General features: G+C 36.2%; 1 protein-coding gene and 1 non-coding gene across 4 annotated transcripts in view; both read right to left on the bottom strand.

The window, feature by feature from the left end:
• ADGRG7 (adhesion G protein-coupled receptor G7) overlaps positions 1 to 23631 on the bottom strand; it is a 66880-nt gene that overhangs the window by 27103 nt on the left and 16146 nt on the right. For 2 of the 3 annotated variants that reach the window (XM_006188520.3, XM_032477791.1), the window contains exons 2-11: positions 18204 to 18317; positions 17003 to 17107; positions 13819 to 13931; positions 12163 to 12312; positions 10735 to 10835; positions 7300 to 7442; positions 7065 to 7172; positions 3606 to 3769; positions 3112 to 3267; positions 321 to 433 (exon numbers count right to left, since the gene is read on the bottom strand). In XM_006188520.3, the coding sequence (XP_006188582.2) occupies positions 321 to 433; positions 3112 to 3267; positions 3606 to 3769; positions 7065 to 7172; positions 7300 to 7442; positions 10735 to 10835; positions 12163 to 12312; positions 13819 to 13931; positions 17003 to 17107; positions 18204 to 18317 (1267 nt within the window). Of the gene's footprint in view, positions 1 to 320; positions 434 to 3111; positions 3268 to 3605; positions 3770 to 7064; positions 7173 to 7299; positions 7443 to 10734; positions 10836 to 12162; positions 12313 to 13818; positions 13932 to 17002; positions 17108 to 18203; positions 18318 to 23631 lie in introns of those variants that run through there. The other variant, XM_014562464.2, reaches the window with a different exon arrangement.
• On the bottom strand, positions 613 to 685 carry TRNAT-AGU. Its single transcript has one exon. It is a non-coding gene; the product is annotated as a tRNA-Thr (tRNA).

Raw genomic sequence — 23631 nt, 5'->3', positions numbered from 1 at the left:
TGGTAGTTATGTTTCTATTCAATACTAAGGAACCGTGGCATTAATGAGCTAGGGGACCATATTAATTTCATCTGACAAACTTGTAATTACATGGTATGTAACTCTTCTTCAAGGTACTTAACCACAGTTTGTAATTATATGTTTATTTGTACGTATTTCTTAGCCTCTCCAGGACACAGTGTCCTACAAAATGAGTGTGTTGAACCAGATCTGATTTCTCTTCTAGGTTCCAAGGACTGTATTCTGGTGAGAATATGCTCAGAGGAGGTAATATCAGGATAGCAATTTCTCTCACGAGAAGAGCCTGCTTCCCTTCTTACCTGGTGACAACCTGAAATAGAACTGTGAGAACCAGACCAGCAGTGGACAGCGCACATCCAATAGTGGAAAACACGTCTAGCGATTTAGGATATTTATAGTCTTTTTTGAAACTCTGGAAAATAAGTTAAGACTCATTATTTTTAAATAACCATTCCTGAAATGTCTATGAAAGTCAACATCGTGAAGAGACACATTGTTTCAAATAGCCAGATTTTTTTTTTAATTTTAGGGTTTTTTTTTTTTTTTTTTTTTTAGTTAGGGGAGGTAATTAGATTTATTTATTATTTTTAGAGGAGGTACTGGGGATTGAACCCAGGACCTCATGCTTACTAAGCATGTGCTCTACCATTTGAGCTATACCTCCCCCTCCAAATAACCAGATTTATTGGTCAAAATAGCTAGATATGTCTTTTTTATATAAAGCTGTGATATATTTTAAAAGGAAATAAATTAACCCCTTATCTCCAAGCAGTTTACATGAAATAGAGGCTTGAGAACAGTTATCTATCTAATTCAGTCTGGGAAAACATATGTACTATTCGTCGATGTCTAAAACCAAAGTTGTTTGCATTAGATCTAAGTTGGCTAGAGTTGCTTTATTTACCCATTACATTATCTTTATGTTTAACTATACTCCAGGGGGAAATCTGGATAGCTAAGCTAATGCACTAAAAATAAAGTTGCAGAAATACTTTTATGGACATAGAAAGATGTTTTCACATAATCCTGTTCATTTTTTTGGAAAAGGAGGTCTAACTTTTATGTAATATATCTATATTATGCCAATATTTTAGTTATATTCACAGGAAAGTATACTCCATGTGAGGATGTACTCTTAGAAATCGGAAGAAGCAATACAGTGGTCCCTGGGTGGGTAGGATGTAGGAACATAATTATTTTTGCTTATCTGTACTCTCTAATGTTTTAAATTGTTAAAAATTTAAAAAGCTGTATATGCTTATTCATAAAACATGAAAGTAATATAAGACATAATTTTTTTAAAGTGCACATTCCCCTTGACTGCCAGTATCCCCCAGTCTTCCTCTTGAAATCCTCTCTTCTCCAGAGGTGATCTTTTTTTAGGTACTCATAAATATTATCTATGTCTCTTGCGCAAATATACAGAAGTTTGTTAACATAACAGGATTATTCTCAAATTGCTATTTTAATTTAAGATATCATACACATTTTCCCATATCAGTATATTTCTGTTTAGTAAGTAGACTTTCATTCTACATGCAATAAGTATGTATTTCTTTGTAGAAAAAAAAGAAAAATAAACTTCATTTAAAAAATAATAAAACAAAAATTTCATGTTACTTCTTATGTGCAGTATGCTAAGCAGATGACAAAGAATCACAGAATACATAAATCTTCAGATCTTAGAAATCATCTATTCACTCAGCCTCAATCTGCTCTTACTTTACATTTAATTCTGGGGCAGGGTACAGTTCAGTGGTAGAGGGCGTGCTTAGCATGCATGAGGTCCTGGGTTCAATCCTCAGCACCTCCATTAAAGAGTAAGTAAATAAACCTAATTACCTCCCCACCGCAAAATGTAATAAAGTTAAAAAAAAAAAAAAAAGTAAATACATATAATCCTAATCAGACTTTTTAAAATTTTGCATCACAAAACTAATTACAAGCATGAGTAGGTAGGCACTGAAGTAGATTCAGATATTGGTAAGAATAGTTGAAAGTCTGACCTCAAAAAAGGAGAAAGATAACTATGACAACAGAGTCTGTATCATTTACTATGTAAAGCAATCTGAGCTTTTCACAGCTATTCGATGATACTAATGATCTTAAGACATCAAAAAATTTAAAATTTTATCTTTACTATTTTCTGAGTGTGAAAGCAGATCTCACTATAGTACAAGTTAGAAAATGAATAATTAAAATCAATTTTAAAATATTTGGTAATTAAAATAAGAAACTATAGTTATCTCAAAAACATATTAAAAGCATGTTTCTATAATCTGCTCCCCACTGGCTTCCCAAATATAGGTACATCTTAGCTACTGGGAAAAGAAAACATCTGCTTCACTTTGCAAGATTCATAGCGTTACCGGCCCCTTCGAAAGGATAAGGCACTCGACATCCCTCCCCATTCCACTGCACATAAAAACATTCCATCCAGGATATAAACTAACGTTTTTGTTTTCACCAGAATAATACTTTCTGGAGAACAAACAGGGTCAGTCCAAGAACTCTGAGGCGTATAAACAGCTGCACACCAGAGCTGACTACTATCAGTTGTACAGGGTAGCATCAGAGTTACAAGGAACACACAGAGGAACTATGGGACAAGTGGAATTAAAGAGCTTTTCCTCTTCTATCTTATACCGTAAATTTAGCAATTTAAATGATTACAGTGGAAAAAGCTTCAGGTAACTGATTTAAAGTACCCACCCATTGTTAAGTACATACTAGACCTGTCCTCAGCTCACAGCTACACAGCCTCACCTCTGGCTGTAGCACCTTCGTGCTTCAGACATGTGCGGTAATGTAACTGAATGGGTCTGTCAACTCCTCTTCTGCACATGGGCTCCCTTCTCATTCTTAAGTACACTGTACTAAAAGCATCCATCCAGAGACCATACTGCAAAAAATTCTATTCTACTTGCCTTTACCAACACTTCCCTTTTTAGTCCTGTAACTCCATTCCCTGTTTTTCCATTTAATCTGAGTTGAGTATCTACGTAAACTAACCCCCAAATAATCTCCAGTCAGCACATACCAGAACTGTGTACAAGGAAAATTCTTGTCCGGGAAGAGACACACCCTTACCATTAATACAGCAAAATTAGTAGTGTGGCTGCAGCGGCAGTGCAGGAACCCGTCAGTGACTCCTTCTTTGTGACAGCCATATGTATCCCAATCCTTCATGGAAAAATTCCAATAGACGCAGGCATAGGAATGAAGCTGGAATTCTGTTTGGTTGTACTGTGAATTGATAAGACAATTGCAACTGATTTTTCAAAATGCTTAACTGTAGGAAAAATTAAATAGGCTAAGACAAGCATATGAGATATCAACTGAATATGTACAAAGCATAGCATCTTCATTATAGATTAGGGAGAGGGAAAAGGATATAAAATTCAAATTAGTTAGTTTTGCATTTAGCTAATCTGACAAAAATATGGATGGGGGAAAATTTAAGTGAATAATGTCAAATAATCTTTCAAAGAGCCGTCCTGTGGATTTCTTTTGTCCACACTATCCCTGCTTCTGTAATCAAGAGTGGGCTGAATTTTTTTATTTTTGTTAATGGGAAAACTCACCCTTGGACTGAAGACCATTTCAACAGAAGCACTCTGATCTTCCACGTCTTCATCAGTTTTGCTTGAGATAATTTTTTGACTAAAATTTGATTTAGTTATAAAAGTTTTTGATTGGAAGAGTTTGTTGTTTTGATACACTACAAAGCCACATGCCTTGGCATTAGCTGTGAGGGGGAAAAAAGACACTAAAATCAATAAATGAACTCTAGGGTAAGTAAGAAACAAAGCCCCAAGCCATAATTGAACTACATGACTGCTTAATATTTGAGTGAAGTACAGAAAAAATGGTTTGCTAGCTGCCTTTGCTTAATTACAGTATGCAATTAGCATATATAATCTGTGCTTGGCCATTCGACCCACATTAATTTTTTTTCCCTGATGTTAAGATTTCTTCTGTTCTAAATGGGAACCACAATTCCTGCCTAACAACCTCAAAAAAATATTGGAAGGCTCTCACGTATAAGGTAAACATTCTTGCTTTCTATGCAGTAAGACAGAGTGAACACAATGTACAGGTAGCTCGAGCCACGTTGTTTCACCCACTGGCAAGACACAGAACAAGAAACAGCAAAGGGTGAACATCAGCACAGCTGTGTCTAGAGAATTGCTCTGTGAGGTCTGCCTCCTACCCAAAGGGACTGAGTGGGGACCAGTCTACTAAGGCACAGAGCCAGAGCTCATGTTGCGCATATCAGGGACTCCTTCCGTGGAGCCAGAAACCTTTCATCATCTCATGAACTACTGGTCTCCAATACTTCATGACAATCATTGGCTTTTCCCAAGGATGGAAGATTACTGTGAAACATTTCTTCAGGACATTGGAAAAAGTAGTCAGCTGTTCCTCAAAGAGATCCCAGAAGAGCGTGGCTGCAGCACAGGGCTTTGCAGTCAGGCTGCCGATGGCAACGGTCAAACAGAACCACCTAAGGAACGCCTCCTGACACTTGATACAACTCTTGTCCATATTTAAGATTACAGAAGCAACAACAATAAATATACACTTTAGCTGAATTAATTCCCTAAATTCTGTTGTTTCTTATAAGCGATATAAGGGAAACTAATACAGAGGTGGTGAGATCGCCTAATCAGTCTTGTGGTCTGAAGGACTGGCGGGCAAGGCCCTGACAGCCCCCAAAACGTCCTCCACAGCCAGCCACTCTGCTCTGTCCTCTATGGGAAATAAGGATGTTGGTTTCTGGGGTGTTTTCAAGGCACACTGAACTCACCACACTGCTCCTCTTGGATACTAGGTGACAAAGTTACCCCTAAAAATGCAGGAAGACTTCTTTTTAATCTTATTTTTATAAAAGAATGACATGCTTAATGTAAAATTCCAAACTATGCAAGTATATAGATTTGAAAAATGAAATTCCATACCCACCCCTCTCCTCATTCCTCCAGTATTTCGGTCATTTATTAGAAACTCATCATTTCATCTAGATAATCAGATTCATTAGACTAAATTATATTTACTGTTATCTTGTAATTTTTAAAACTCTATTATTTCTAGATATAACCTTCTATGATATTTATATATGTTCTCTCTCTTTTCTTGATCAAATTTGTCAGAAGCTTGTCTATTTCACAGTCTTTTCATGGAATCAATTTGTTATTTTGTTGATAAAGCCCAGCATTTGTTAATTTCTATTTTTATTAATTTCTGCCTTGTTATTTATTAACTCCTTCCCTCTGGATTTCTTTACATTTATCTTATCTTTTATGCTTCTTTAGCTGAGTGATTATTTTTTAACATTTTCTTTTATTATCTAATAAACTTATCACAGAGCATACATTTTCCTTTAAATACATCTTTGCCTACATTGGTTTTGACCTATGGAGTTCTCACTGTAAGTAATTTTCAAGTAATTTGTACTCTGCACTTTAATTTCCTTTCTAACAATGGTGTTTTAAAATTTGTAACTGGATAACATTTTGGCTATTCTTTTGTGGTACACTTCTAGTTTTATTGCATTATGGTCATGAACTATGTCCTGTGTAACTTTTATTTTAGAAAACATATAAGTTTTTCTATGTGGCCTATTAAATGGTCAGTTTTTGAAGCACTCCATGGATATTTGAAAATTATTTTTATTATCTATTGTCTGTCTACAAACAAAATTACACACACACACACACATATATAAAGGTCAAGTTTAGTATTTTATTTTTTTTTTGTCTACTTGATCTTCAATTTCTGGTATAGCTGCATTAAACTCTTTCCCTATAATACTGGTTTGGTCAGCAAACCCCTGTATTTCCAATAATTGTTGCTTATGCATTTCAATAGTGTCTTTTTAGGGGAAGAAAGAATTAGAGTATAGATAATTTTGGAGGCTTTTTAAACTCAACATAAAAACATGTTCCTTTCCATCTACTCTGAGTCTTTGTCTCTCAACAGTGTTACTTTAACCTATTTGACTATATTAATAGTTTATATAAAACAAAAAATTAAATCCCTATCTTTCATCAAACACAAACATAAATTTTAGGTGAACTGAAGACCTAAATGTAAACACAAACACTAAAAGCTTTCAGAAGAAAATATAAGAGACTATTATTGTGACTTTAGTATAGCAAAGAATGTTTTTTAAGTACCAATTATAGATGAAAAGATCGATACCTGGACTGCATTATAAATTAAAACTTGAGCACGACAAAACATATGAAACACCAAGCAAACAACAGCTATACACTGGAGGGAAGATATCTGCAACTTACATAACCAATAAGGAATCACTAACCAATTAGAATATATAACCAATGAGAATTTTAAATTTAGTCTCTCTAAAATATGTACTTTCTAGCATTGGATATTTTTATTTGGGGAGAGAATAAAAGTAAATGTATGGGTTTGGTTTTATTACAGTCAAATTAATTAGTCAATTTTTTTTAGACTCTGAAAAGCACAAACATTTCAAGTTAGACATAAGAATTTCCGAAGGGCCATATGCAAGATGACTAGGAGCTCATGGTGGACACCAGACTAGGGGAGAGAACTGAAAATTGGTACTGCTAGATGATGACTGTGCCAATTATATAAAATATCCCAAGGACAGATCTATAGGGTAAATTTGAGCCTGCGAGTACCATACCACTAGTAAAAATGGGCAAAAATGTGACTACATATTTTTAAGGTATTTTGAAGTTTAAAACTGAACCACTTTACTAGCTAGATTTTTGTTAGAAGACAGATTTATGTACACAGTCACAGCATTTCAATTCTGCTACCCTCCAAAGGGTTTTTGAAAAGAAGGAAAGGGGGTAAAAAACAAAGAAATCATCTCTATGTCCTAGAACAGTAGAGGTGAGATTACCATAATTTGTCAGAGATCAAACGTACTCAACCACAAATTAATCAGTGTGAAACTAAGTGAACATTACTTCTCCCTTAATGGATTCTAAGTTATTAACTCCATGAATTTGAGTGCATTTCTTAATGTCACATAGTTTGAGACCTACTTTTCGAGGTGTTGAGCAAGATCTGAAGTTCGGTCTGTTCATTCAGATTTAGTTTGTCCACGTTTGTATTTAGAAGTATGTTACCAGAAACCAGAGAATTGCTAGTTCCTATGAGAAGGAAAAAAGTAGAATTTTATAAAAGTCTACATTTTCATCACTAGAATAGAGCATTTTATTCACAGTTGGTAGCAGAATGCTCTCTGCTATTACAGGAATGGGAAACAAGATAGCTCACCTTTCAGCACAGTGAAGAGAACACCTGCAGGCCCCGCAGCACCTTGTGAAGAGAAATTAACAGATTGCACTGCTATATTAGGTTGCACCACTGATGTGGTGCTTCCCAAAGACACGGAATACATCTCCATTTGCTCAACAAGCCTGCATAGAATAAAACACAACAAAATATTCTAGAGATCCGTCATAAAACTGGTTGTGTGTGTTTCACGTTCCAGTAGAAAGGCATGACCACAGAACTTGTGCAATCACAACAACATTGGCACAATCCCCTGAAAAGAACTGATTTTCTTTTCTAGAGTCTTGTTTTGTTATATGCTCCTTTTTCTTAAGTTCTGATGGACTGTCCCCACTGAAGGGTACCTTGGACATAGATGCTAGAAAGCTGGAGTTCAAGAATGACAGATTTCCCAATGGGAATAGTCTTTATTACACTATTCTTCCCACAAAAGGATGACGTTGCCACCCACCATTGGCCAGGCATATGATTCTTATTTCTCCAGTGGTGAGACTCAATTTCCACTTCATCAACTCCCTCCTCTCACCCAAACCCCTTGGGTTCCCAAGCATCTCCTGTAAGTTCATACGGAACTATGGGAGAGCAGAGCTCTGAGCTACGCTGCAGGTTTTCATAGCATTACTTTCTACTCTGGATAAGTTCAAAGATATATCAGATGGAAGACAGGGACTGGGGGCAAGGTCTGTTAATTTGGTGTTCTCCAAAGATGAGTCCTAAGACTGTTTCTTTTTCTTGTTTCCCATAAAAAAAAATTGTACTCTTTCTGTACTTGACATAACAAAATATCTCTATGATAACTGGTTCAATCTAGTTTTCCCAGAAATGAAAGAATTTCATTAAAATGTAATGGTTTTTATTATGCCTTTTTGCTTCATCTCTTTTAAGAAATAGATGTTACAGTCTAATTGAAGCCCCCTTTGTAATCTTTCTGATCTCATCTTACTCCCTCCCCAAAGCGCAGATAGTTTTCAAGAAGAAAATGAGAGCTACTGAGTCATCACATTGGGATTATTATTATGCCTGGTTTTCGCTTCATGTGAAATATAATAAAGCTCTGTTCAACAACTAAAAAAAAAGTGATTGTTCTTTATTCTAAATCTTTATTTCTGCCACTAAAATATCTTTTTCCTTTCCCAAGGGAGATTTTTTTAAAGAGCTATATTTTAAAATAAAGATCACTTCATATATGTGATGGTAATTCATATGGAAACAGTCAAGTCAGCTTCTCTATTTCAAAGGTTTTCCTTTGAAAAGGTTTTCAGAACATCATTTTCTGTAATTTTCAGCAATTCATACTTTGTATTTCCCACTTAATGAATAACAATCATACTCTAGAGCTGCTTTCAACAGGAGGAATACCTAACAAAACTCCAATCTGCTAACAACACAATTCATGCATTCATTCAACCAACAGTATCTGTTGAGCACCTACTAAGAGGTCAGTACCCGTGAAACACTGAGGATACTAAGGGGAGCTCCCTCAGACACTTGAAGGCTAAAGACCTGCTAGATATATGGGGGTGTTTGCCACTTTTAAAGGGTTGCTCTAGCCACAGTCACTTCTAAGGCCATTTTTCCTTCCTCCTTTTATCATACTTGATTAGATCACAGGCGCATGCCTGTCTCTGAGCTCCCAATCTGGAGGCCAGAAATGTAAATAAATCCTTTTGAAAACAAGACTGGCATTTTGCCAGGTTTTTGACCTAGAAATGTCTTTCTCAAGGACCTGGGAACCATCTCTTTGAAATGGAAACACCAAGAGAGTTAGCGCCCCTATGGCCCACTTTCCGCAGGAGGGTAGGAGCTTAATTAACTTCGGTGGGTGGGCACCTTGCTCCAAGTTGCAAAACTACCCCTTTCCTTTCATAAAGATATGAGAGTTTGTTTTCCCTCTGGTAAAGTCAATTAGCTAACACAAATGGCCACCTCAATTACCAGGTTAACATAGGATAAACTATGTATTATAAGTAGAGCTGTCAAGCTCTCTTAATTAAGGACTAGTTATTGTCTATCTGAGAACATGTTTGTAATGAGTTGCATCTGCTTGGCTACATAAAGAGATCAGACTCCTCTCTGTCTTTGCAGGCGCTCAGGGGTTTGCCTGTGATGCGTGTCACATTTAATGCCTTTAATGGTTTAATGCCTACCCAATCAGTGTTTTCTTTCTCTACTGTCTTTGTAGGGAGCATTTCTGGGTTGAGAGAAGATTTTGTTTTTAAGTATGTCTCCCCAATATCATGATCAGCCTTAAATTATGAGAGAGCAGAAACTGTAAGTCAAGATGAGACATACATGTTTATTGAGTCATGTTAATGATGAAGACAACTGCTAACCTCCTTTTTCAGGACTTACTACGGATAAGTCAGATACTATGACAGTGGTATGTATGATCTCATTTGAGCATCACAAGAATCCCACTGAAGTGAGTCCCCAAACTGCTCCCATATTACATGGAAGAATCTGAGGCTCTTCAGAGAGATATGAAGTAATTTGGTTGCTGCATGTAGCCACTAAACAACAATGCTAAGGTTTGAACCCAGAACTGACTCCAACAGCCACAACCGTTACATTATCCCAGAGGGGACCCACAAACTGCTCTACTGAGACCTTCAAAGCTGCCTTGGATGCCCCACTACACCCCTGCTCCAGGGTCCATGGGGCCCACCTGTATTACGATCCTGTTCTTAGGTTCCCATGAGACTTCATATGCCTCTTTACAATAAATCCCTTTTGGTTAAGGTAACTTAAGTGGGTGTAGTGTAAGCAAAGAAACATGCTGGAACAGAAATGCAAAAGAAATATGCAAGGTAGATGCACAAGGTGGCCAGTCCTAGGGAAACAGTTTAAGTATAAATATAAAAGCAAAAGTAATCTACAACATAGGAATCGAAAATAAAGAAAGCAGGTAGAATTGAATCCTTGTTTATTTGTTTTCTTTTAATGTAGCCTTGGGAAAGCTAAAGAAAGCTTAATCAAAATATACCAAGATCTCAGTAAGTGCTGAGCTGGGCGAGAATGGATGGGGGTCGGGTTGGGGGGTGGGGGCTGTCAACGTGTTTTGCAAAGTTATGCTGTTATTTGCAGCTCCATGCACTGAATCAGGAGTTGGAAGGGCTCCCACTGTGCATGCAGTTGTCCCCGGGCCATGACAAACTAAGGCTGGGAAAACAAGACCTACTCTAAATCATCCCAGTTATGCTCTATCTCCCAGGCCACGGCCACCCCTGGAATGAGGAGTTAACATTTATCACTCCATCTAGTAACTGAAGATCACCAAGGCTTTAGTCTGCATTTCAGAGGAGTCAGACATTTAGTGCATCCATGAGAGAAATAAAGACACCTCTCCATTAACGCTTTAACCTAGGAAAGGAAACAGCACTCTGTTCGGTTTTCTTTCCAAATTGGAAGTGGGCTTACGTTGCAAAGGAATCTTCATTATCATCAGCAGCAGCTCTTTGAAAAACATCTTCACTGGCATCTAGAATTTGACTCACTGTTGTTACAGCAACTATTTTTGCCTGCCAGAAGAAGGCACCGATCAGAGAAGACACATATCATCATCATCATTCCCATAGTTATCATGCATTATTATGGCATCAAGTAGCACCATTGTACGGTAATCTGGAGGTGTTTGTCAAAACCAAAGGCTTAGTTTTTAACCCACGTAAGATGGCAGAGAGAATAAAGATGCAGCACAGTGAATGAGTCAACTAGGAGGCTTGGGTCTCTGAATTTGACCTCACAGCAAAGTCTTTTGCAGAACCTTCCCCCTACCCCAGCCCCAAGAACACAAAAGCAGATGCTGAGATACAGAAGCAGAAACAAAATAAGAAGAGCACAGGGCTCTTCAAACCATTACAGTCCGCAGTGCTCAGTGAAACGTATTAGTTAGACTTAGTGTAACTATTATATTTAGTACCTTTTAGACTTAGTAAAATTATTTCTAGTTTTCTTGTAATTAAAAATTTAGGAGTACATCAGAGAGGATCTCTTGGCATTTGATTACAGTTTAACTGCCTTCTTTTGGAGGTACTGATACCCTTCTGTCCTTACAGGCTAACCCTTCCAAAAATTCTACATTTGGCAGTCATTATTTTTCTTTCAATTCCATTTTTATTAACTTGTGATTTGAATCCCACTTTCTTTCTATAGGACCTAGGATAACAAAAATAATTTTTTTAAATAAGACTTTTAAAGGGAATAGAAGAAAGGAGTAGATAGTTTCAGGCCATGCTGATACCCAGCTAGGAGACACTGGGTCATTCTATAGGTGGTTTACAGCCCTGCTAGATCAGTACCCAAGCTGTGCCAATTGGTAAATGCTGACTGTAGTTTTTATTTTCAGGTACCAGAGTTTAACAAGTTATGGTATCAGAACTGTAAAGTACAGTTAATGTTTTTGGAAAGCCAAAACCAAAATGCAAATATGTTTAGCAGAAGGATCACAGTTTAAAATAGTGTGTTCCAAAGTGAGTTCCTTAGAACTCTAGTTACTTGGAGTTGAGTAGTGATTGTTGAGGTCAATTGCAGTTGGTAAACATTAATAAAGTGAAATAGACTTGTTCAGAAGATTTAGCTTTCCAGAAGCCTTAACAGATCGATTTTCCAAAACACTTTAACCTCCCAGAAGATTTAACTTAATGATGATCATTGTAACAATCCTGAAAGAGAGTAGTTGGACAAGGAGCCCTTTTATATTTCTTTGAGTATCTCTCAGAAAGAGTGCTCTGCAAGATGGTTTTAAGCAACCTAAACCATGCCCAAGTCCATACTGTGGAATAAGCACTGGAGGTGGAATGTCTTTCTTTCTTCCCCTCCCCTTTTTTAAAACCATGTGAGTTTTACCTCAGGTATAGCATTTCTGGATGCATTAAAAATCTGTCCGGCCACTCTAGTAGCAGAAGTGATGTTCTCAGGAGTTAATTTACTGGCATCAGATGTTAAAATCTGGGTTTCATCAGAAATATTTTGCGATTGTGTTGCAATGTTGACTACCTGTTAAAAAAACAAAAAGCCTCTAACTTTATACAACTAGGTCTTAACACTTTGCAAGCAACTTCAGATGAATAAACTGGAATTTAGGTGATCCTCCATCTCCTGAACATCACGTGCACTGGGTTTTTCAAATTTGCTTCTTTTCTTGCATAAAGGACAAAGTACATGCAGGCCAGTGGCTTCCCAGCCCTTACTACCTGTCAGAATTAAGACAGGCTGTCTTAGCTAGACCACTGCTCCTCAAGGTGTGATCCGTGGACCAGTGATGGCCAACTATTGGTTACAGGTTCCACAGGGAGATAAGTACAGAACCTGAGAGAAAGTGGTCTGAAACTTACATTAACAATTCTATGCTGTTTCATCTGATAACTTTTAAAACTGGATTTGCATTTTATATGTTACTTTTCATTTCATTTTCCTAGTAATTCATTTTTATGTATTTTGCAAAATTATGGTCTGCAATGGGTTGGAAATTTTTCAGTTGGCTTTTCAGCACAGAGAATTTGGGAAGCACGGACTTAGCAAACTTTTCCAAGTACCACTTGGTCTCCCGGGCTCTGGGTAGTAAGGCTAAAACACATTAATCCACATTGTCTTCAGTGGAGCCAAGGGTCAATGTGTGTGTGTCTGTGTGGCTTAGTTTTCACTAGGTGGCAGCATCACTTCAAAAATCAAAGTCACAGGCTAATCATGCCCAGAGAAGGGTCACAAGCAATATCCAATCAGTAGATAGAAACAACATTCTCATTCAACAGCCATGTGTTAGGCACTTTGCTGGATGTTTTATAGGTGTTATCAAATCTTATACATGCATTCAGTAAGTGCTCAATAATTAGTGTGATTAGCTGTATTATCTATAATATGGGAAGAAACATCTAAGTCACAGAAATTGTACAAGGACTAAATGGGATAACATATGTAACTGGCACCCAGAAGGACCACAGAAAGATAAATTTCCTTCTCCTCCCTTTCCTTGGCCCCAGGTATTAGTAATTCCTCGCATTTGCATTTGGGGATATCCTTAGTCACAATAATTTAATTGGCATGAAAACATATTTAGTTAGATGTATTTCCCTTCATCTGCTTGTGGATACAGCTCTGAGACCAGCATCAGACTCTAGACTTTCCTGTGACAAAAGATCTGTGGTCATAGTTTGTTTCTCTTTATTCTGATACAGTAGACTATCAGAATCCCTTCCTTTTGGTCTCAAATGTCAAGGACCTATTTTCCATCAAAACTTCAGTGGTCTACAAATATGAGGCCATTAAAAATATGCTATAGATTATCATTTGCTGAACTTTGCTGAACCAACATGTCCAGCTGTCCCTTTTCACAAACAGGTATCAGCTTAAAAAAATAAGAATGGTTTTAGTTACTACTTCTTGTTATTTCTAATTGGAGAGTTTTTAAAGCATTAATTTGACCATCAGATATCTAAAGAACAGAGAACCCGTACAGAGTCTGAACTTTTTCCCCTTATCCATCTCACGGACCATACGGCATACCTGATTTTCCAGAGTTTTCAGATTTACATTGCAATTTCCTATTGTCACATTTTGTAATTCTATCTCTCCGTATTCATTAAGACTGCACAGCCGGGTTGCCATTGGATTGCCCGCTTTAATAAAAAGAAGAAGGGCAGAGGGATAAATTAGGTGTATGGGACTAACAGATACATATATACACATGTATAAACATATATACATATATAAGGTAAACAACAAGCACCTTCTGTATAGCACAGGGAACTATATTCAGTATCTTGTAATAAGCTATAATAGAAAGGAATCCAAAAAAGCATATACATAAATATATATACATATATATATAACCAAATCATTTTGCTGTACACCTGAAACTAACACAGTATTGTGAACCAATTATGTTTCAATTTAAAAAAAAGGAAAAAACAAAGACAATGTTTGCAAAGATGGGCACAGAAACCACCCGCTCCAGTACACATAAGCCTTCCTCAGTATTATTTTACTTTACTCCTTAAATGTACATTATTCCCTTAAAATGTTATTTTACATTTACTCCTACCATCAAGAGATGAAGTATATTCCTTCACTTCCTGAATTTAGGCTGTCCTTACAACTTGCTCTGACCAACAAAATGTGGCAGAAATGACACTGTATGAGTTTCAAAACCTAGATCCTCAAGAAGACTTGAAATTTTGGCTTTCACCCTCTTTGAACACCATCCTGAGACCATCATATAAGGAAGCAGGTCTAATCTACTAGAGGATGAGAGGCCACGTGGAGGAGAATTGAAGCCCTCCAGCCAACAGCCAGCACCAGTGCCGCATGTGAGTGAGGTCGTCTTGGACCTTCCAGCACAGTCCAGCTGCCACAGTCAACCCACAGGACTATGAGAAATCTAAATCTTTACTGTTTTAAGCCAGTAGGTTTGGAGTGATTTGATACAAAGCAATGGAAAAGTAAATCAGACAGTTACTACAAGAATATTTTAGGCAGACACCACCTGTCTTGATTTTTAAATCTGGAATTCAAAAGACCAGCTGACTATTTCCTTCCTTTGAAGTCTGCAAGGAAGGTTTGCCTTCCAACAACTTGGGATGTAAGGACTTTGACCTGGATGCAGTGGTGGATACTAGGCTGAGAGACCAGAAACAACACAAAAAATTCCTACTAGATACTGAATTACATGTTGATGTTTCCTTCTTTATCCAAATCTTGGCAACATGTGAAAGGCAAAGAGTTCTAGTGTATTGCAGCATCCACTCAGTATGTGGTTGGCTCTTAATAAACCCTTGTTGAATCATTGGGTTTGTTTCCTAGGATTATCACCTGAGCCTCCCTACCTCGATGTCCTCCTATGGTTAATACTTAAGGGACTGTTAATAGATAAAATCACCTTCAGCTGTCATTAGCAGGACAGCTGATCAGTAGGTGAACATTCCTCAGGACCAGCATTGGGTAGCTGCTTCACGGGGCAACAACTAGAAACACTGAAACCAGAGATTGCTTCCACAACATGTAAAGTAGAAGGTTACAGTCACTCTTATACGATGGCTTCACCTCTACTCTATGGCATAATGAAAATTTCAAACATATATGTAGGATGTTATTTTTTTATGTGGCCATAGTTCAAATGCATCTTTTCCTCTATATTAACAAGTATGAACCTGCCTACTTAAAATCGTTGAAAAGTATTTTGGTCATTTGCTATATAAAACCAAATTGTTAGAAGTAATTATTAACATAAAACTAAAAGCAAATCTGCTGATATTTGGAATCTATATATTTTATGGGCTCAATCTGAAATTCAAATTTATGTATAAGACACATTTTCATAATAGTTACTCAGAAAAGAAAAATAAACAACCGAATGAAAGTGATTCTCTTGTCCCAAAAAAGTAACATATATCAAGCAAGTATGATGTCCTTTGATGGGTATATTACTGGTTCCTGAGTCAGTAGCACACAGTAACTTTCTATTTTGTAAAGTATGATGAAATATTTAAAACATATAAAACATATAAAAATTAAGACAACAGCTATCTATGGACATACCACACAGTGTAGGGAGGAAGTACCAATAGAGATGAAGCCCCCCTTTTACCTCCTGAGCTTTTATGAAGAGGCTGGAAGGACCTACGTAAAAGTAGAACCAGGAATACTTAAGTAAGCGTGATATATGCGAGCAGAGGCAATTTAGACTCTGCAAATGGAATGCTGGTCCAAATAACCTCAGAATAAATAAGGTAAAGAAGAAACAGCAGTACATGTAATTTATTTACTGTTTCAAAGAACCCCTGACACACACAGAAATAAATATCTCAATAAAACATTTCCCCAGGGTCATGCTGACAGAAGTTCTGTCAAACACTTGTATAAATGACCTAGAATTAGCTGTGCTGTTGAGCTATCTGGTTCTGCAGGGAGTGGATGATGACCCGCAGGAAGACGTGAGAGGTAGGAGGATTGGTCAGATGAAAGTCAATGCAAACAAAGAATTGCTAAAACATTTAGGGAAAAATCATATGGCATCATGGGCTCTAAGCTGTTAGGAAAGGGATCCATGAATTTAAAGGGGTACTCTCAGAAGACATTATTCAGTCTGGCATTAAAATCATACATGTCATCAAAATCCTGGATATCATCAGGGAGCAGTATTAGTATCAGAAAATTGCATTTGCTCCTTTATTCTCGGAAAGCCTCTATGCAAGCAAAGCTGTCATGTTTCAGGAAAGGTATGATGAGCTGAGACTGTTCCAAGATAGATAACTAAAATGATCAAAGAGATGAAGGGCTACTGACTGTGCACAGACTTAACTGCATCTCCACCGAGGATGAAGTCTCAAAGTAGATATGGGGTAAACCTACAGTTTTGCTAATCTTTAAAATTGAGATAAATTACATACCTCAAAGAGCAGATCTTAACCTGATCAAACCCCAGAAGATAAAGTAAGACAAACCAATTGAAGAAGAATTCAAAGGAATTTACTACTGATTTATATATTTCAGTTTTTAGGAAAATTGGAATTATGTGAGGTAACACCCAAAACTCTGAACATCACCATCCTGAAAGGGAGCCAAGCCCTTCCACAAAATCTTCCTTGATGTCCTCCTCTAGGGACCTAACACTAGCTGGAGGGATGATAGGAATGACCCAGCACAGCAATTCACATGCCTAAATAGAGGAGATGTTTGGAAAAACACATACCATTTACAGTGCTCGTGTCACACGTTTGCAAGGAAAATCCGTATCTTCCCACAGGGATTCTGCCAAAAGTAAAACTCCCATAGGTACTGTTTTCACAGAAATTAACTATAACAGAAAGAAAAAATGCTTTTCATCATAAATTCATCATTAATCAAAATTTTTTCATTATAAATTTTCATCACTTTTCTTTTACAAATTTCAAACCAGATGAAAGTCAAAGTTCCAAACTTATCCAGCATAACTTGAAAGGTAATAGAAAGCTTAAAGGACTCACTGACAAGCCAGGAACTACATACTTTCTTATATAGTTAAGTTACTACCATTTCATTAACTAGTAGATAATGATGTTAGATAACAAGTTTCAAATAACATGCGCACAATGTAGAACTTAGTAGAGGTGGGATGTGATCACTAATGCATCAGAAAGGATAAGGGCTCAGATTAGTTGAAATCTTGAAAATTAAAGATAAAGAGCCTACAGTGGCAAAAGGCAGCATGATGATGTGGGTTAAAGCAAAAAGCCAGTCACGGGGTATATGGGAGACACTGGCTGGTCAGAGTGTAGGAAATTATAGGGGCGAGTTTCTAGGGCTCTGAATCCTAAGCAGGCAGCAGGAGGCGTGTAGTGTGTTGCGGAGCACACTGCAGATCAAGAAGCGGCTTTGAACACTGATTCTGAGATACCACTGACTGAAGTCAAACCACTTTAATAACATCTCTTCAAGAGAAAGAAACCACTAATTTAATAACAGTTTCTTCAAGAGAAAGAAAAGACAAGAATTTCATCTAAGCATATACTTGAATAGAAAAATGCATCTTGATTTCAGAAAAGTTAAACATGTTAGAATAGTGACATTTGAAGTGGGGTAATACAGCATATCACCAACTGAAAGGACCTGAGAAAATCATATTATCCATTGCCCTGTAGCAGACACTGCAGCCAGAAGGAAAAGCAACTATGAGTTTACAGAGAAACTTGACAGATGTTAAAGAGACAAGATGTGTTGAACATACAGGTAAACAGCACAAGAAGGAAAACTCAGCTTTTACTATGGAGCTAATAAACATATCTTAAATCCATCATCATTATGCCCATTGTTACTATAATCATTAATGGAAGTTTCAAAAAGCTTTGCTGCTGTCCTTATTAACACGGAAGTCACCTAAACCTCGAACCCTCGTATTATCCCAAGTAACTTACTCATTGTACATCTCAGTCCTTTCCAGTCTTCTGGACAAATGCATCTGCCATTTTCCCAGGTTCCACCATTTCTGCAGAATTCTATAGGGATGCTTGTTTGAGTGGTGAGTGTTTCTAAAAAAACAATAAATAACAGAATAGTATATGAACTGGTTGATTAGTTTCTCCTTTGGGGTCTGTGGCCTTTAATTTCTTTACGTAACATCATTACTTCAAGTACCACAGCTGAATAAATAGTCTTTGTAGTATCACCAAAAAACATATATATTGAGAATCTACACAAGTTATACAATGCTTACTAGATGTTATGCATACCAAAAAACTATGTTTGAAAGATACAACACCTTGCCCAAGGAGATCAGAATCCACTGAAGGAAAAAGAAGACTATATAGATGATATAGATAAGACTAGACAGATGGATGGATGGATGGATAGATAGATAGGTAGATAGACAGATACCAACCAAGTCAACATGCAGATTTCTAAGCGCTATAAGAACACAGAAGAGGGGTGAGAGGACAGAGGTAACCTATTCAGGGAAGTCTTTCCAGAAGAGGTGGCATCTACATCAGATTTTTAGACTAAATCTAGAAAAGCCAGATAAAGTGGGTGGCTCCAAGTAGGCAGGATGCCAAGAGCAAAAACACAAAAACACAGAAAGTTCTAATGTGTCCAAGGAGCAGAGAAAAGTTGAACACATCAGAGCATTGGTTCTACATGGAGCAACAGCAGGTCGGTCATAAACTGGATTGTGAACAGCTTTATAAACCAAGCCAGAAAAATGTAATCCTGCAGGAGCCTAGAGAGAACTTAAAACAAGGGAGTAACATAACAAGGGATGATTTTAAGGAAGATTTCAAAAGTAATACGGGCTTTTGGGACAGAAGTTAGGAGGCAAAGAACACCAGCTAAATGAGAACCTGATCTAAAACAGTAGCTCTAAGGAAATTAGGTGTCAGGCGATTCAGGAAGCCCACCTGAGACAGGACTGCTTGGTGCTAGTGACTAGATATTTTGAGTTGGAGACACTGGGGACTCTAAATTGGAAGACAGGGTGGATGGTGAACAAATTAACTAAGCTTAAAAATACAGGAGGCAGAGTTTCAGTTCCAATAATAATGGAGTATATTGTATCATATTAACCCTCCCACAGATAACAATTTTAAACTCTGGACAAATATAAAAAAAATAACTACTTGAGGACATTGGGACAGCAATAAAAAGCAAACAGAAAGTGAAGGCTATTCCAAGTTTACACAGTCTTTCTAATAAGGGCACTACCCAGCCTGTATAGCAGGAGTGGCTGAAACTGGCAGAAAGCCACAGTCTTAACAGGTCGAGGTACGACAGGAGACTGTTTAGGGCCACCACACAATTGATGCTGATAGGAAATATCCCAGAATGGAGGGAGCCATATAGAGGGGAGGCCAAATTCTGTGTGTAAATTCCCATCAAATCTGGAGAGGAAAAAAAAGCATTAAAAAATAAATAAACAGAGCTTCTGGGACACGTGGGTCACTATCAAGCAGCCTAACCTATAAGCAAATTGAGCTCTAGAAAGGGAGAAGAGAAGGAATAGGGCAGATAAAATATCTGAAGAAATAATGGTCAAAGCTTCTCAGACTTGGTTAAGAACTTTAACTAACAGATCCAAGAAGCTCAGCAAAGCACAGACAATAAACACAGGGACAACTGCACTTAGACACATCATGGTCAGACTCATAAATCTCAAACGTAAGGAGAAAATCCTAAAAGCAACCAGCTCCCGGCCCAGACAGTTTTACTGATGAACCAGGGAAGAAATACTACCAATCTTTTAAAAACTCTTTCAGAAAACAGAGAAAGGGAGAAACTTTCCAAATGATTTCACAGTGCCAAGGTAACCCTGATACCACAATCTGACAAAAACATTACAAGAAAAGAAAATTACAGACCAATAAACCTCATATACACAGATGCAAAAATATTTTTGAAATAGTAGCAAATCAAATCCAGCAATATACAATACTGACAATTCATCATGACCAAGTGAGATTTATCCCAGGATCACAAAGTAGGTTTAACAATAGAAAGTCAATTCATTTAATTCATCATATGACAGAATAAAGGGTAAAGACCATATGATCATTTCAATAATCATAAATTCAAAAAACATTTCAATAAAGGGGGGCAAACATCACCTGCTGTATTTTTTAAACTCTCAGCAAACAAGGAACAAAAGGGACATAAAAATCATCTATAAGGAATCTACCACTAACATCATACTTAATAGTGTACTATTGAATGCTTTCCCCCATTGAGACTGACAGAGAAGAGTTTAATATAACTGCTGTAACCAAATTTATGGTTACCAAAGGGGAACATGGGGTTGGGGATAAATTGGGAGTTTGGCATTAGCAGATACAAACTACTATATAAAAAATAGATAAACAGCAAGATCCTACTGTCTAGCACAGTGAACTATATTCAATAGCTTGTAATAACCTGTAATGAAAAAGGACATATATGCATATAACTGAATCACTATGCTGTACTTCTGAAACTAACATAACATTGTAAATCAACTATACTTCAATAAATATATATATATGAATAAAAACAAGGAAAAAATAACTGCTATAACCACTTTTATTCAACATTGTACTGAAGATGCTCACCAGTGCTATAGGCAAGAAAGAGAAATAAAGAGCATAAAGTTAAAAAAGGAAGAAATAGAACTATCTTTTATTGCAGATGACAACATCAAATACATAGAAAACCTTAGGTGTCTCCAAAAAGCTACTAGAATTAATAAATAAATTTAGTAAGGCTGCATGATACAAAATAAACAAAATTATATTCATTTCCACACACCAGCATTAAAAAATGGAAAATAAAATTGCTCAATCATTTCCATTTAAATTAGCTTAAAAGTCATAAAATTTTTGGAAATAAATTTAACAAAACATGTGCAAGATCTCATTACTGATAGAAATTTTTAAAAGCTCTAATTAGTGGAAATATATACCATGTACATATGAAAGGCTCAAATAAAAATTGAGGGAGTTTGTCACCAGTAGATCTGCCTTGTAAGAATTGTTAAAGGAAGTTATTCAGAAAGAAGGAAATGATATAGGTCAGAAACTTGGATTTACATAAGAAAAGAAGAGCACTAGCGAAGGAATAAATGAAGGTAAAATAAAATCTTATAGTTTTTTTACTCTTAATTTATCTAACAGATAACAATGTGTTCAAAATAATAGTAGCAATGATGTATGAGAAAATTATAGCTTGCAGATAAATGAAATGAACCACCAAAAAATGTTACAAAGAAAGAGAAGGAGGAATTGGGAATACCCTGTTACAAGGTACTGGCATTACTCATTAGGTCATATGTTGTTATTAGAAAGTGAACTCAGATTAATTGTAAATGTACACTGACTTCAAATTCTAGGGCAAACACTAAATTCTTTTAAGAATAAATGGTATTACGAAAGGAGAGAAATGGAATCATATAAAATGCTCAATTAAAACTATAAAAGGGCAGAAAAAGATAATGGCAATGGAAGAAACAAAGAAAAGAACAATTAAAACAGTTACAAATATGGTAGTTATTAATTCAATATATCAATAACCACTTTAAATGGAAATGATAGAAATATACCAATTATAAGACATAGACTATAAGGTCAGATAAAAAATAAGACCCAACTATATATTGTCTATAAGAAGCCCACTTTAAATGAAAAGAAACTAATAGATTAAAAGTAAAGTTATGGAGAAAGATGTATCATACTAATACTAACCAAGAGAAAGTTGGAGAAACTATGTTAATTTCAGACAAAGCAGACTTTTTTAACTGAAGTACAGTCAATTACAATGTGTCGATTTCTGGTGTACAGCACAATGTCTCAGTCATGCATATACATACATATATTCGTTTTCATATTCAAAGCAGACATTAGAGCAAGGAAAATTATGAAGAATAAAAAGGAACATTATATAATATTAAAGGGGCCAATTCTCCAAGAAGAACTAACCATCCTTACTATGTATGTGTCTAACAATAGAGTGTCAAAATAAGTGAGGCAAAAACTGATAGAACTGCAAGAAAAAATAGACAAGTCTTCTACTGTAGTTGGAGACTTAAACACCCCTCTATTAATAACTGACAGATTGAGCAACCAGAAAATTAGTAAGGATGTAGTTGAACTGAACAGCACCATGAATCAACTACATCTAATTGACATTTATAGTACATTTCACCCAAAGGTATCATAATACACATTCTTCTCAAGCTCACATGGAGTATTTACCAAGATAAACTACATTCTGGGCCATAAAATACATCTTCACAAACGTAAAATGACAGAAATCATACAAAGTATTCTCTCTAACCAAAATGAAATTAAAGTAGAAATCAGTAACAGAAAGATAACTGGATTATCTCCAAGTATCTGTAGATTAAACAATACACTTCTAAATGACATGTGGGTTAAAGACGTCTCAAGAGAAATTTTAAAATATTTTTTATTAAATGAAAATTAAAGTGAGATACAGTGAAAGAAATGCTTAAAGGGAAATTCATAGCATTCAATGCATGAATTAGGAAAGAGGAAAGGTCACAACATTGTAAAATGACTGTAACTCAATAAAAAATGTTAAAAAAGAAAAGAAGAAAGATCTAAGATAAACCATCTAAGGTTCCACCTTAGGAAACTAGAAAGAAGATCAAATTAAGTCTGAAGGAAAAGTAAGAATACAAATAATCTTTTAAAATCAGGGCAGAAATCAATGAAGTTGGAAAGACAAAATTAATAGAGAAAAGTAATGGAACTAAAAGCTAGTTACTTGAAAAGACCACTAAAATTGATATATCTCTAGCCAGTCTAACCATGAAAAAGAGAGAAGGCACAAATTGCTAATATTATATATGAAAGAAGGGTCATCACTACTGATCCCATGAAAAGAATAATAAAGGAATATTGTTAATAGGCATATGCCCACAAATTTGATCACCTGTATGAAATGGACCAATTTCTTTAAGGACACAATCTACCAAACTCATACAAGGAGAAAAATGTCATCTGAATAGGTTTATATTGATAAAGAAACCAACTCAATAATTAATAACCTTTCAAAACAGAAAGCACTAGGTCCAGATGGGTTCGTTGGTGAATTCTATCAAACATTTAAGAAAGAAATGATATCAATCTTGTACCCTCTTCCAGAAAACAGAAGCAGAAGTAGCACTTCCTAGCTCATTTTATGAGGCTGGCATTACTCTAATACCAAAATCAGACAAAGCCATTACAAGAAAGGAAAATTATATATCAATATCTCTCATGAATATAAATGCAAAAATCCTCAAAATACATGCAAAATTTATCAACTTGAATCCAACAGTGTATACAAAGAATTATACACCATGATGAATTGGGACTTATC

The sequence above is a fragment of the Camelus ferus genome, chromosome 1 (genome assembly GCF_009834535.1).
Source record: "Camelus ferus isolate YT-003-E chromosome 1, BCGSAC_Cfer_1.0, whole genome shotgun sequence".
Lineage (NCBI taxonomy): Eukaryota > Metazoa > Chordata > Mammalia > Artiodactyla > Camelidae > Camelus > Camelus ferus.
The sequence above is the reverse complement of the archived record's forward strand: the minus strand, read 5'-3'. Positions and strand labels throughout refer to the sequence as shown.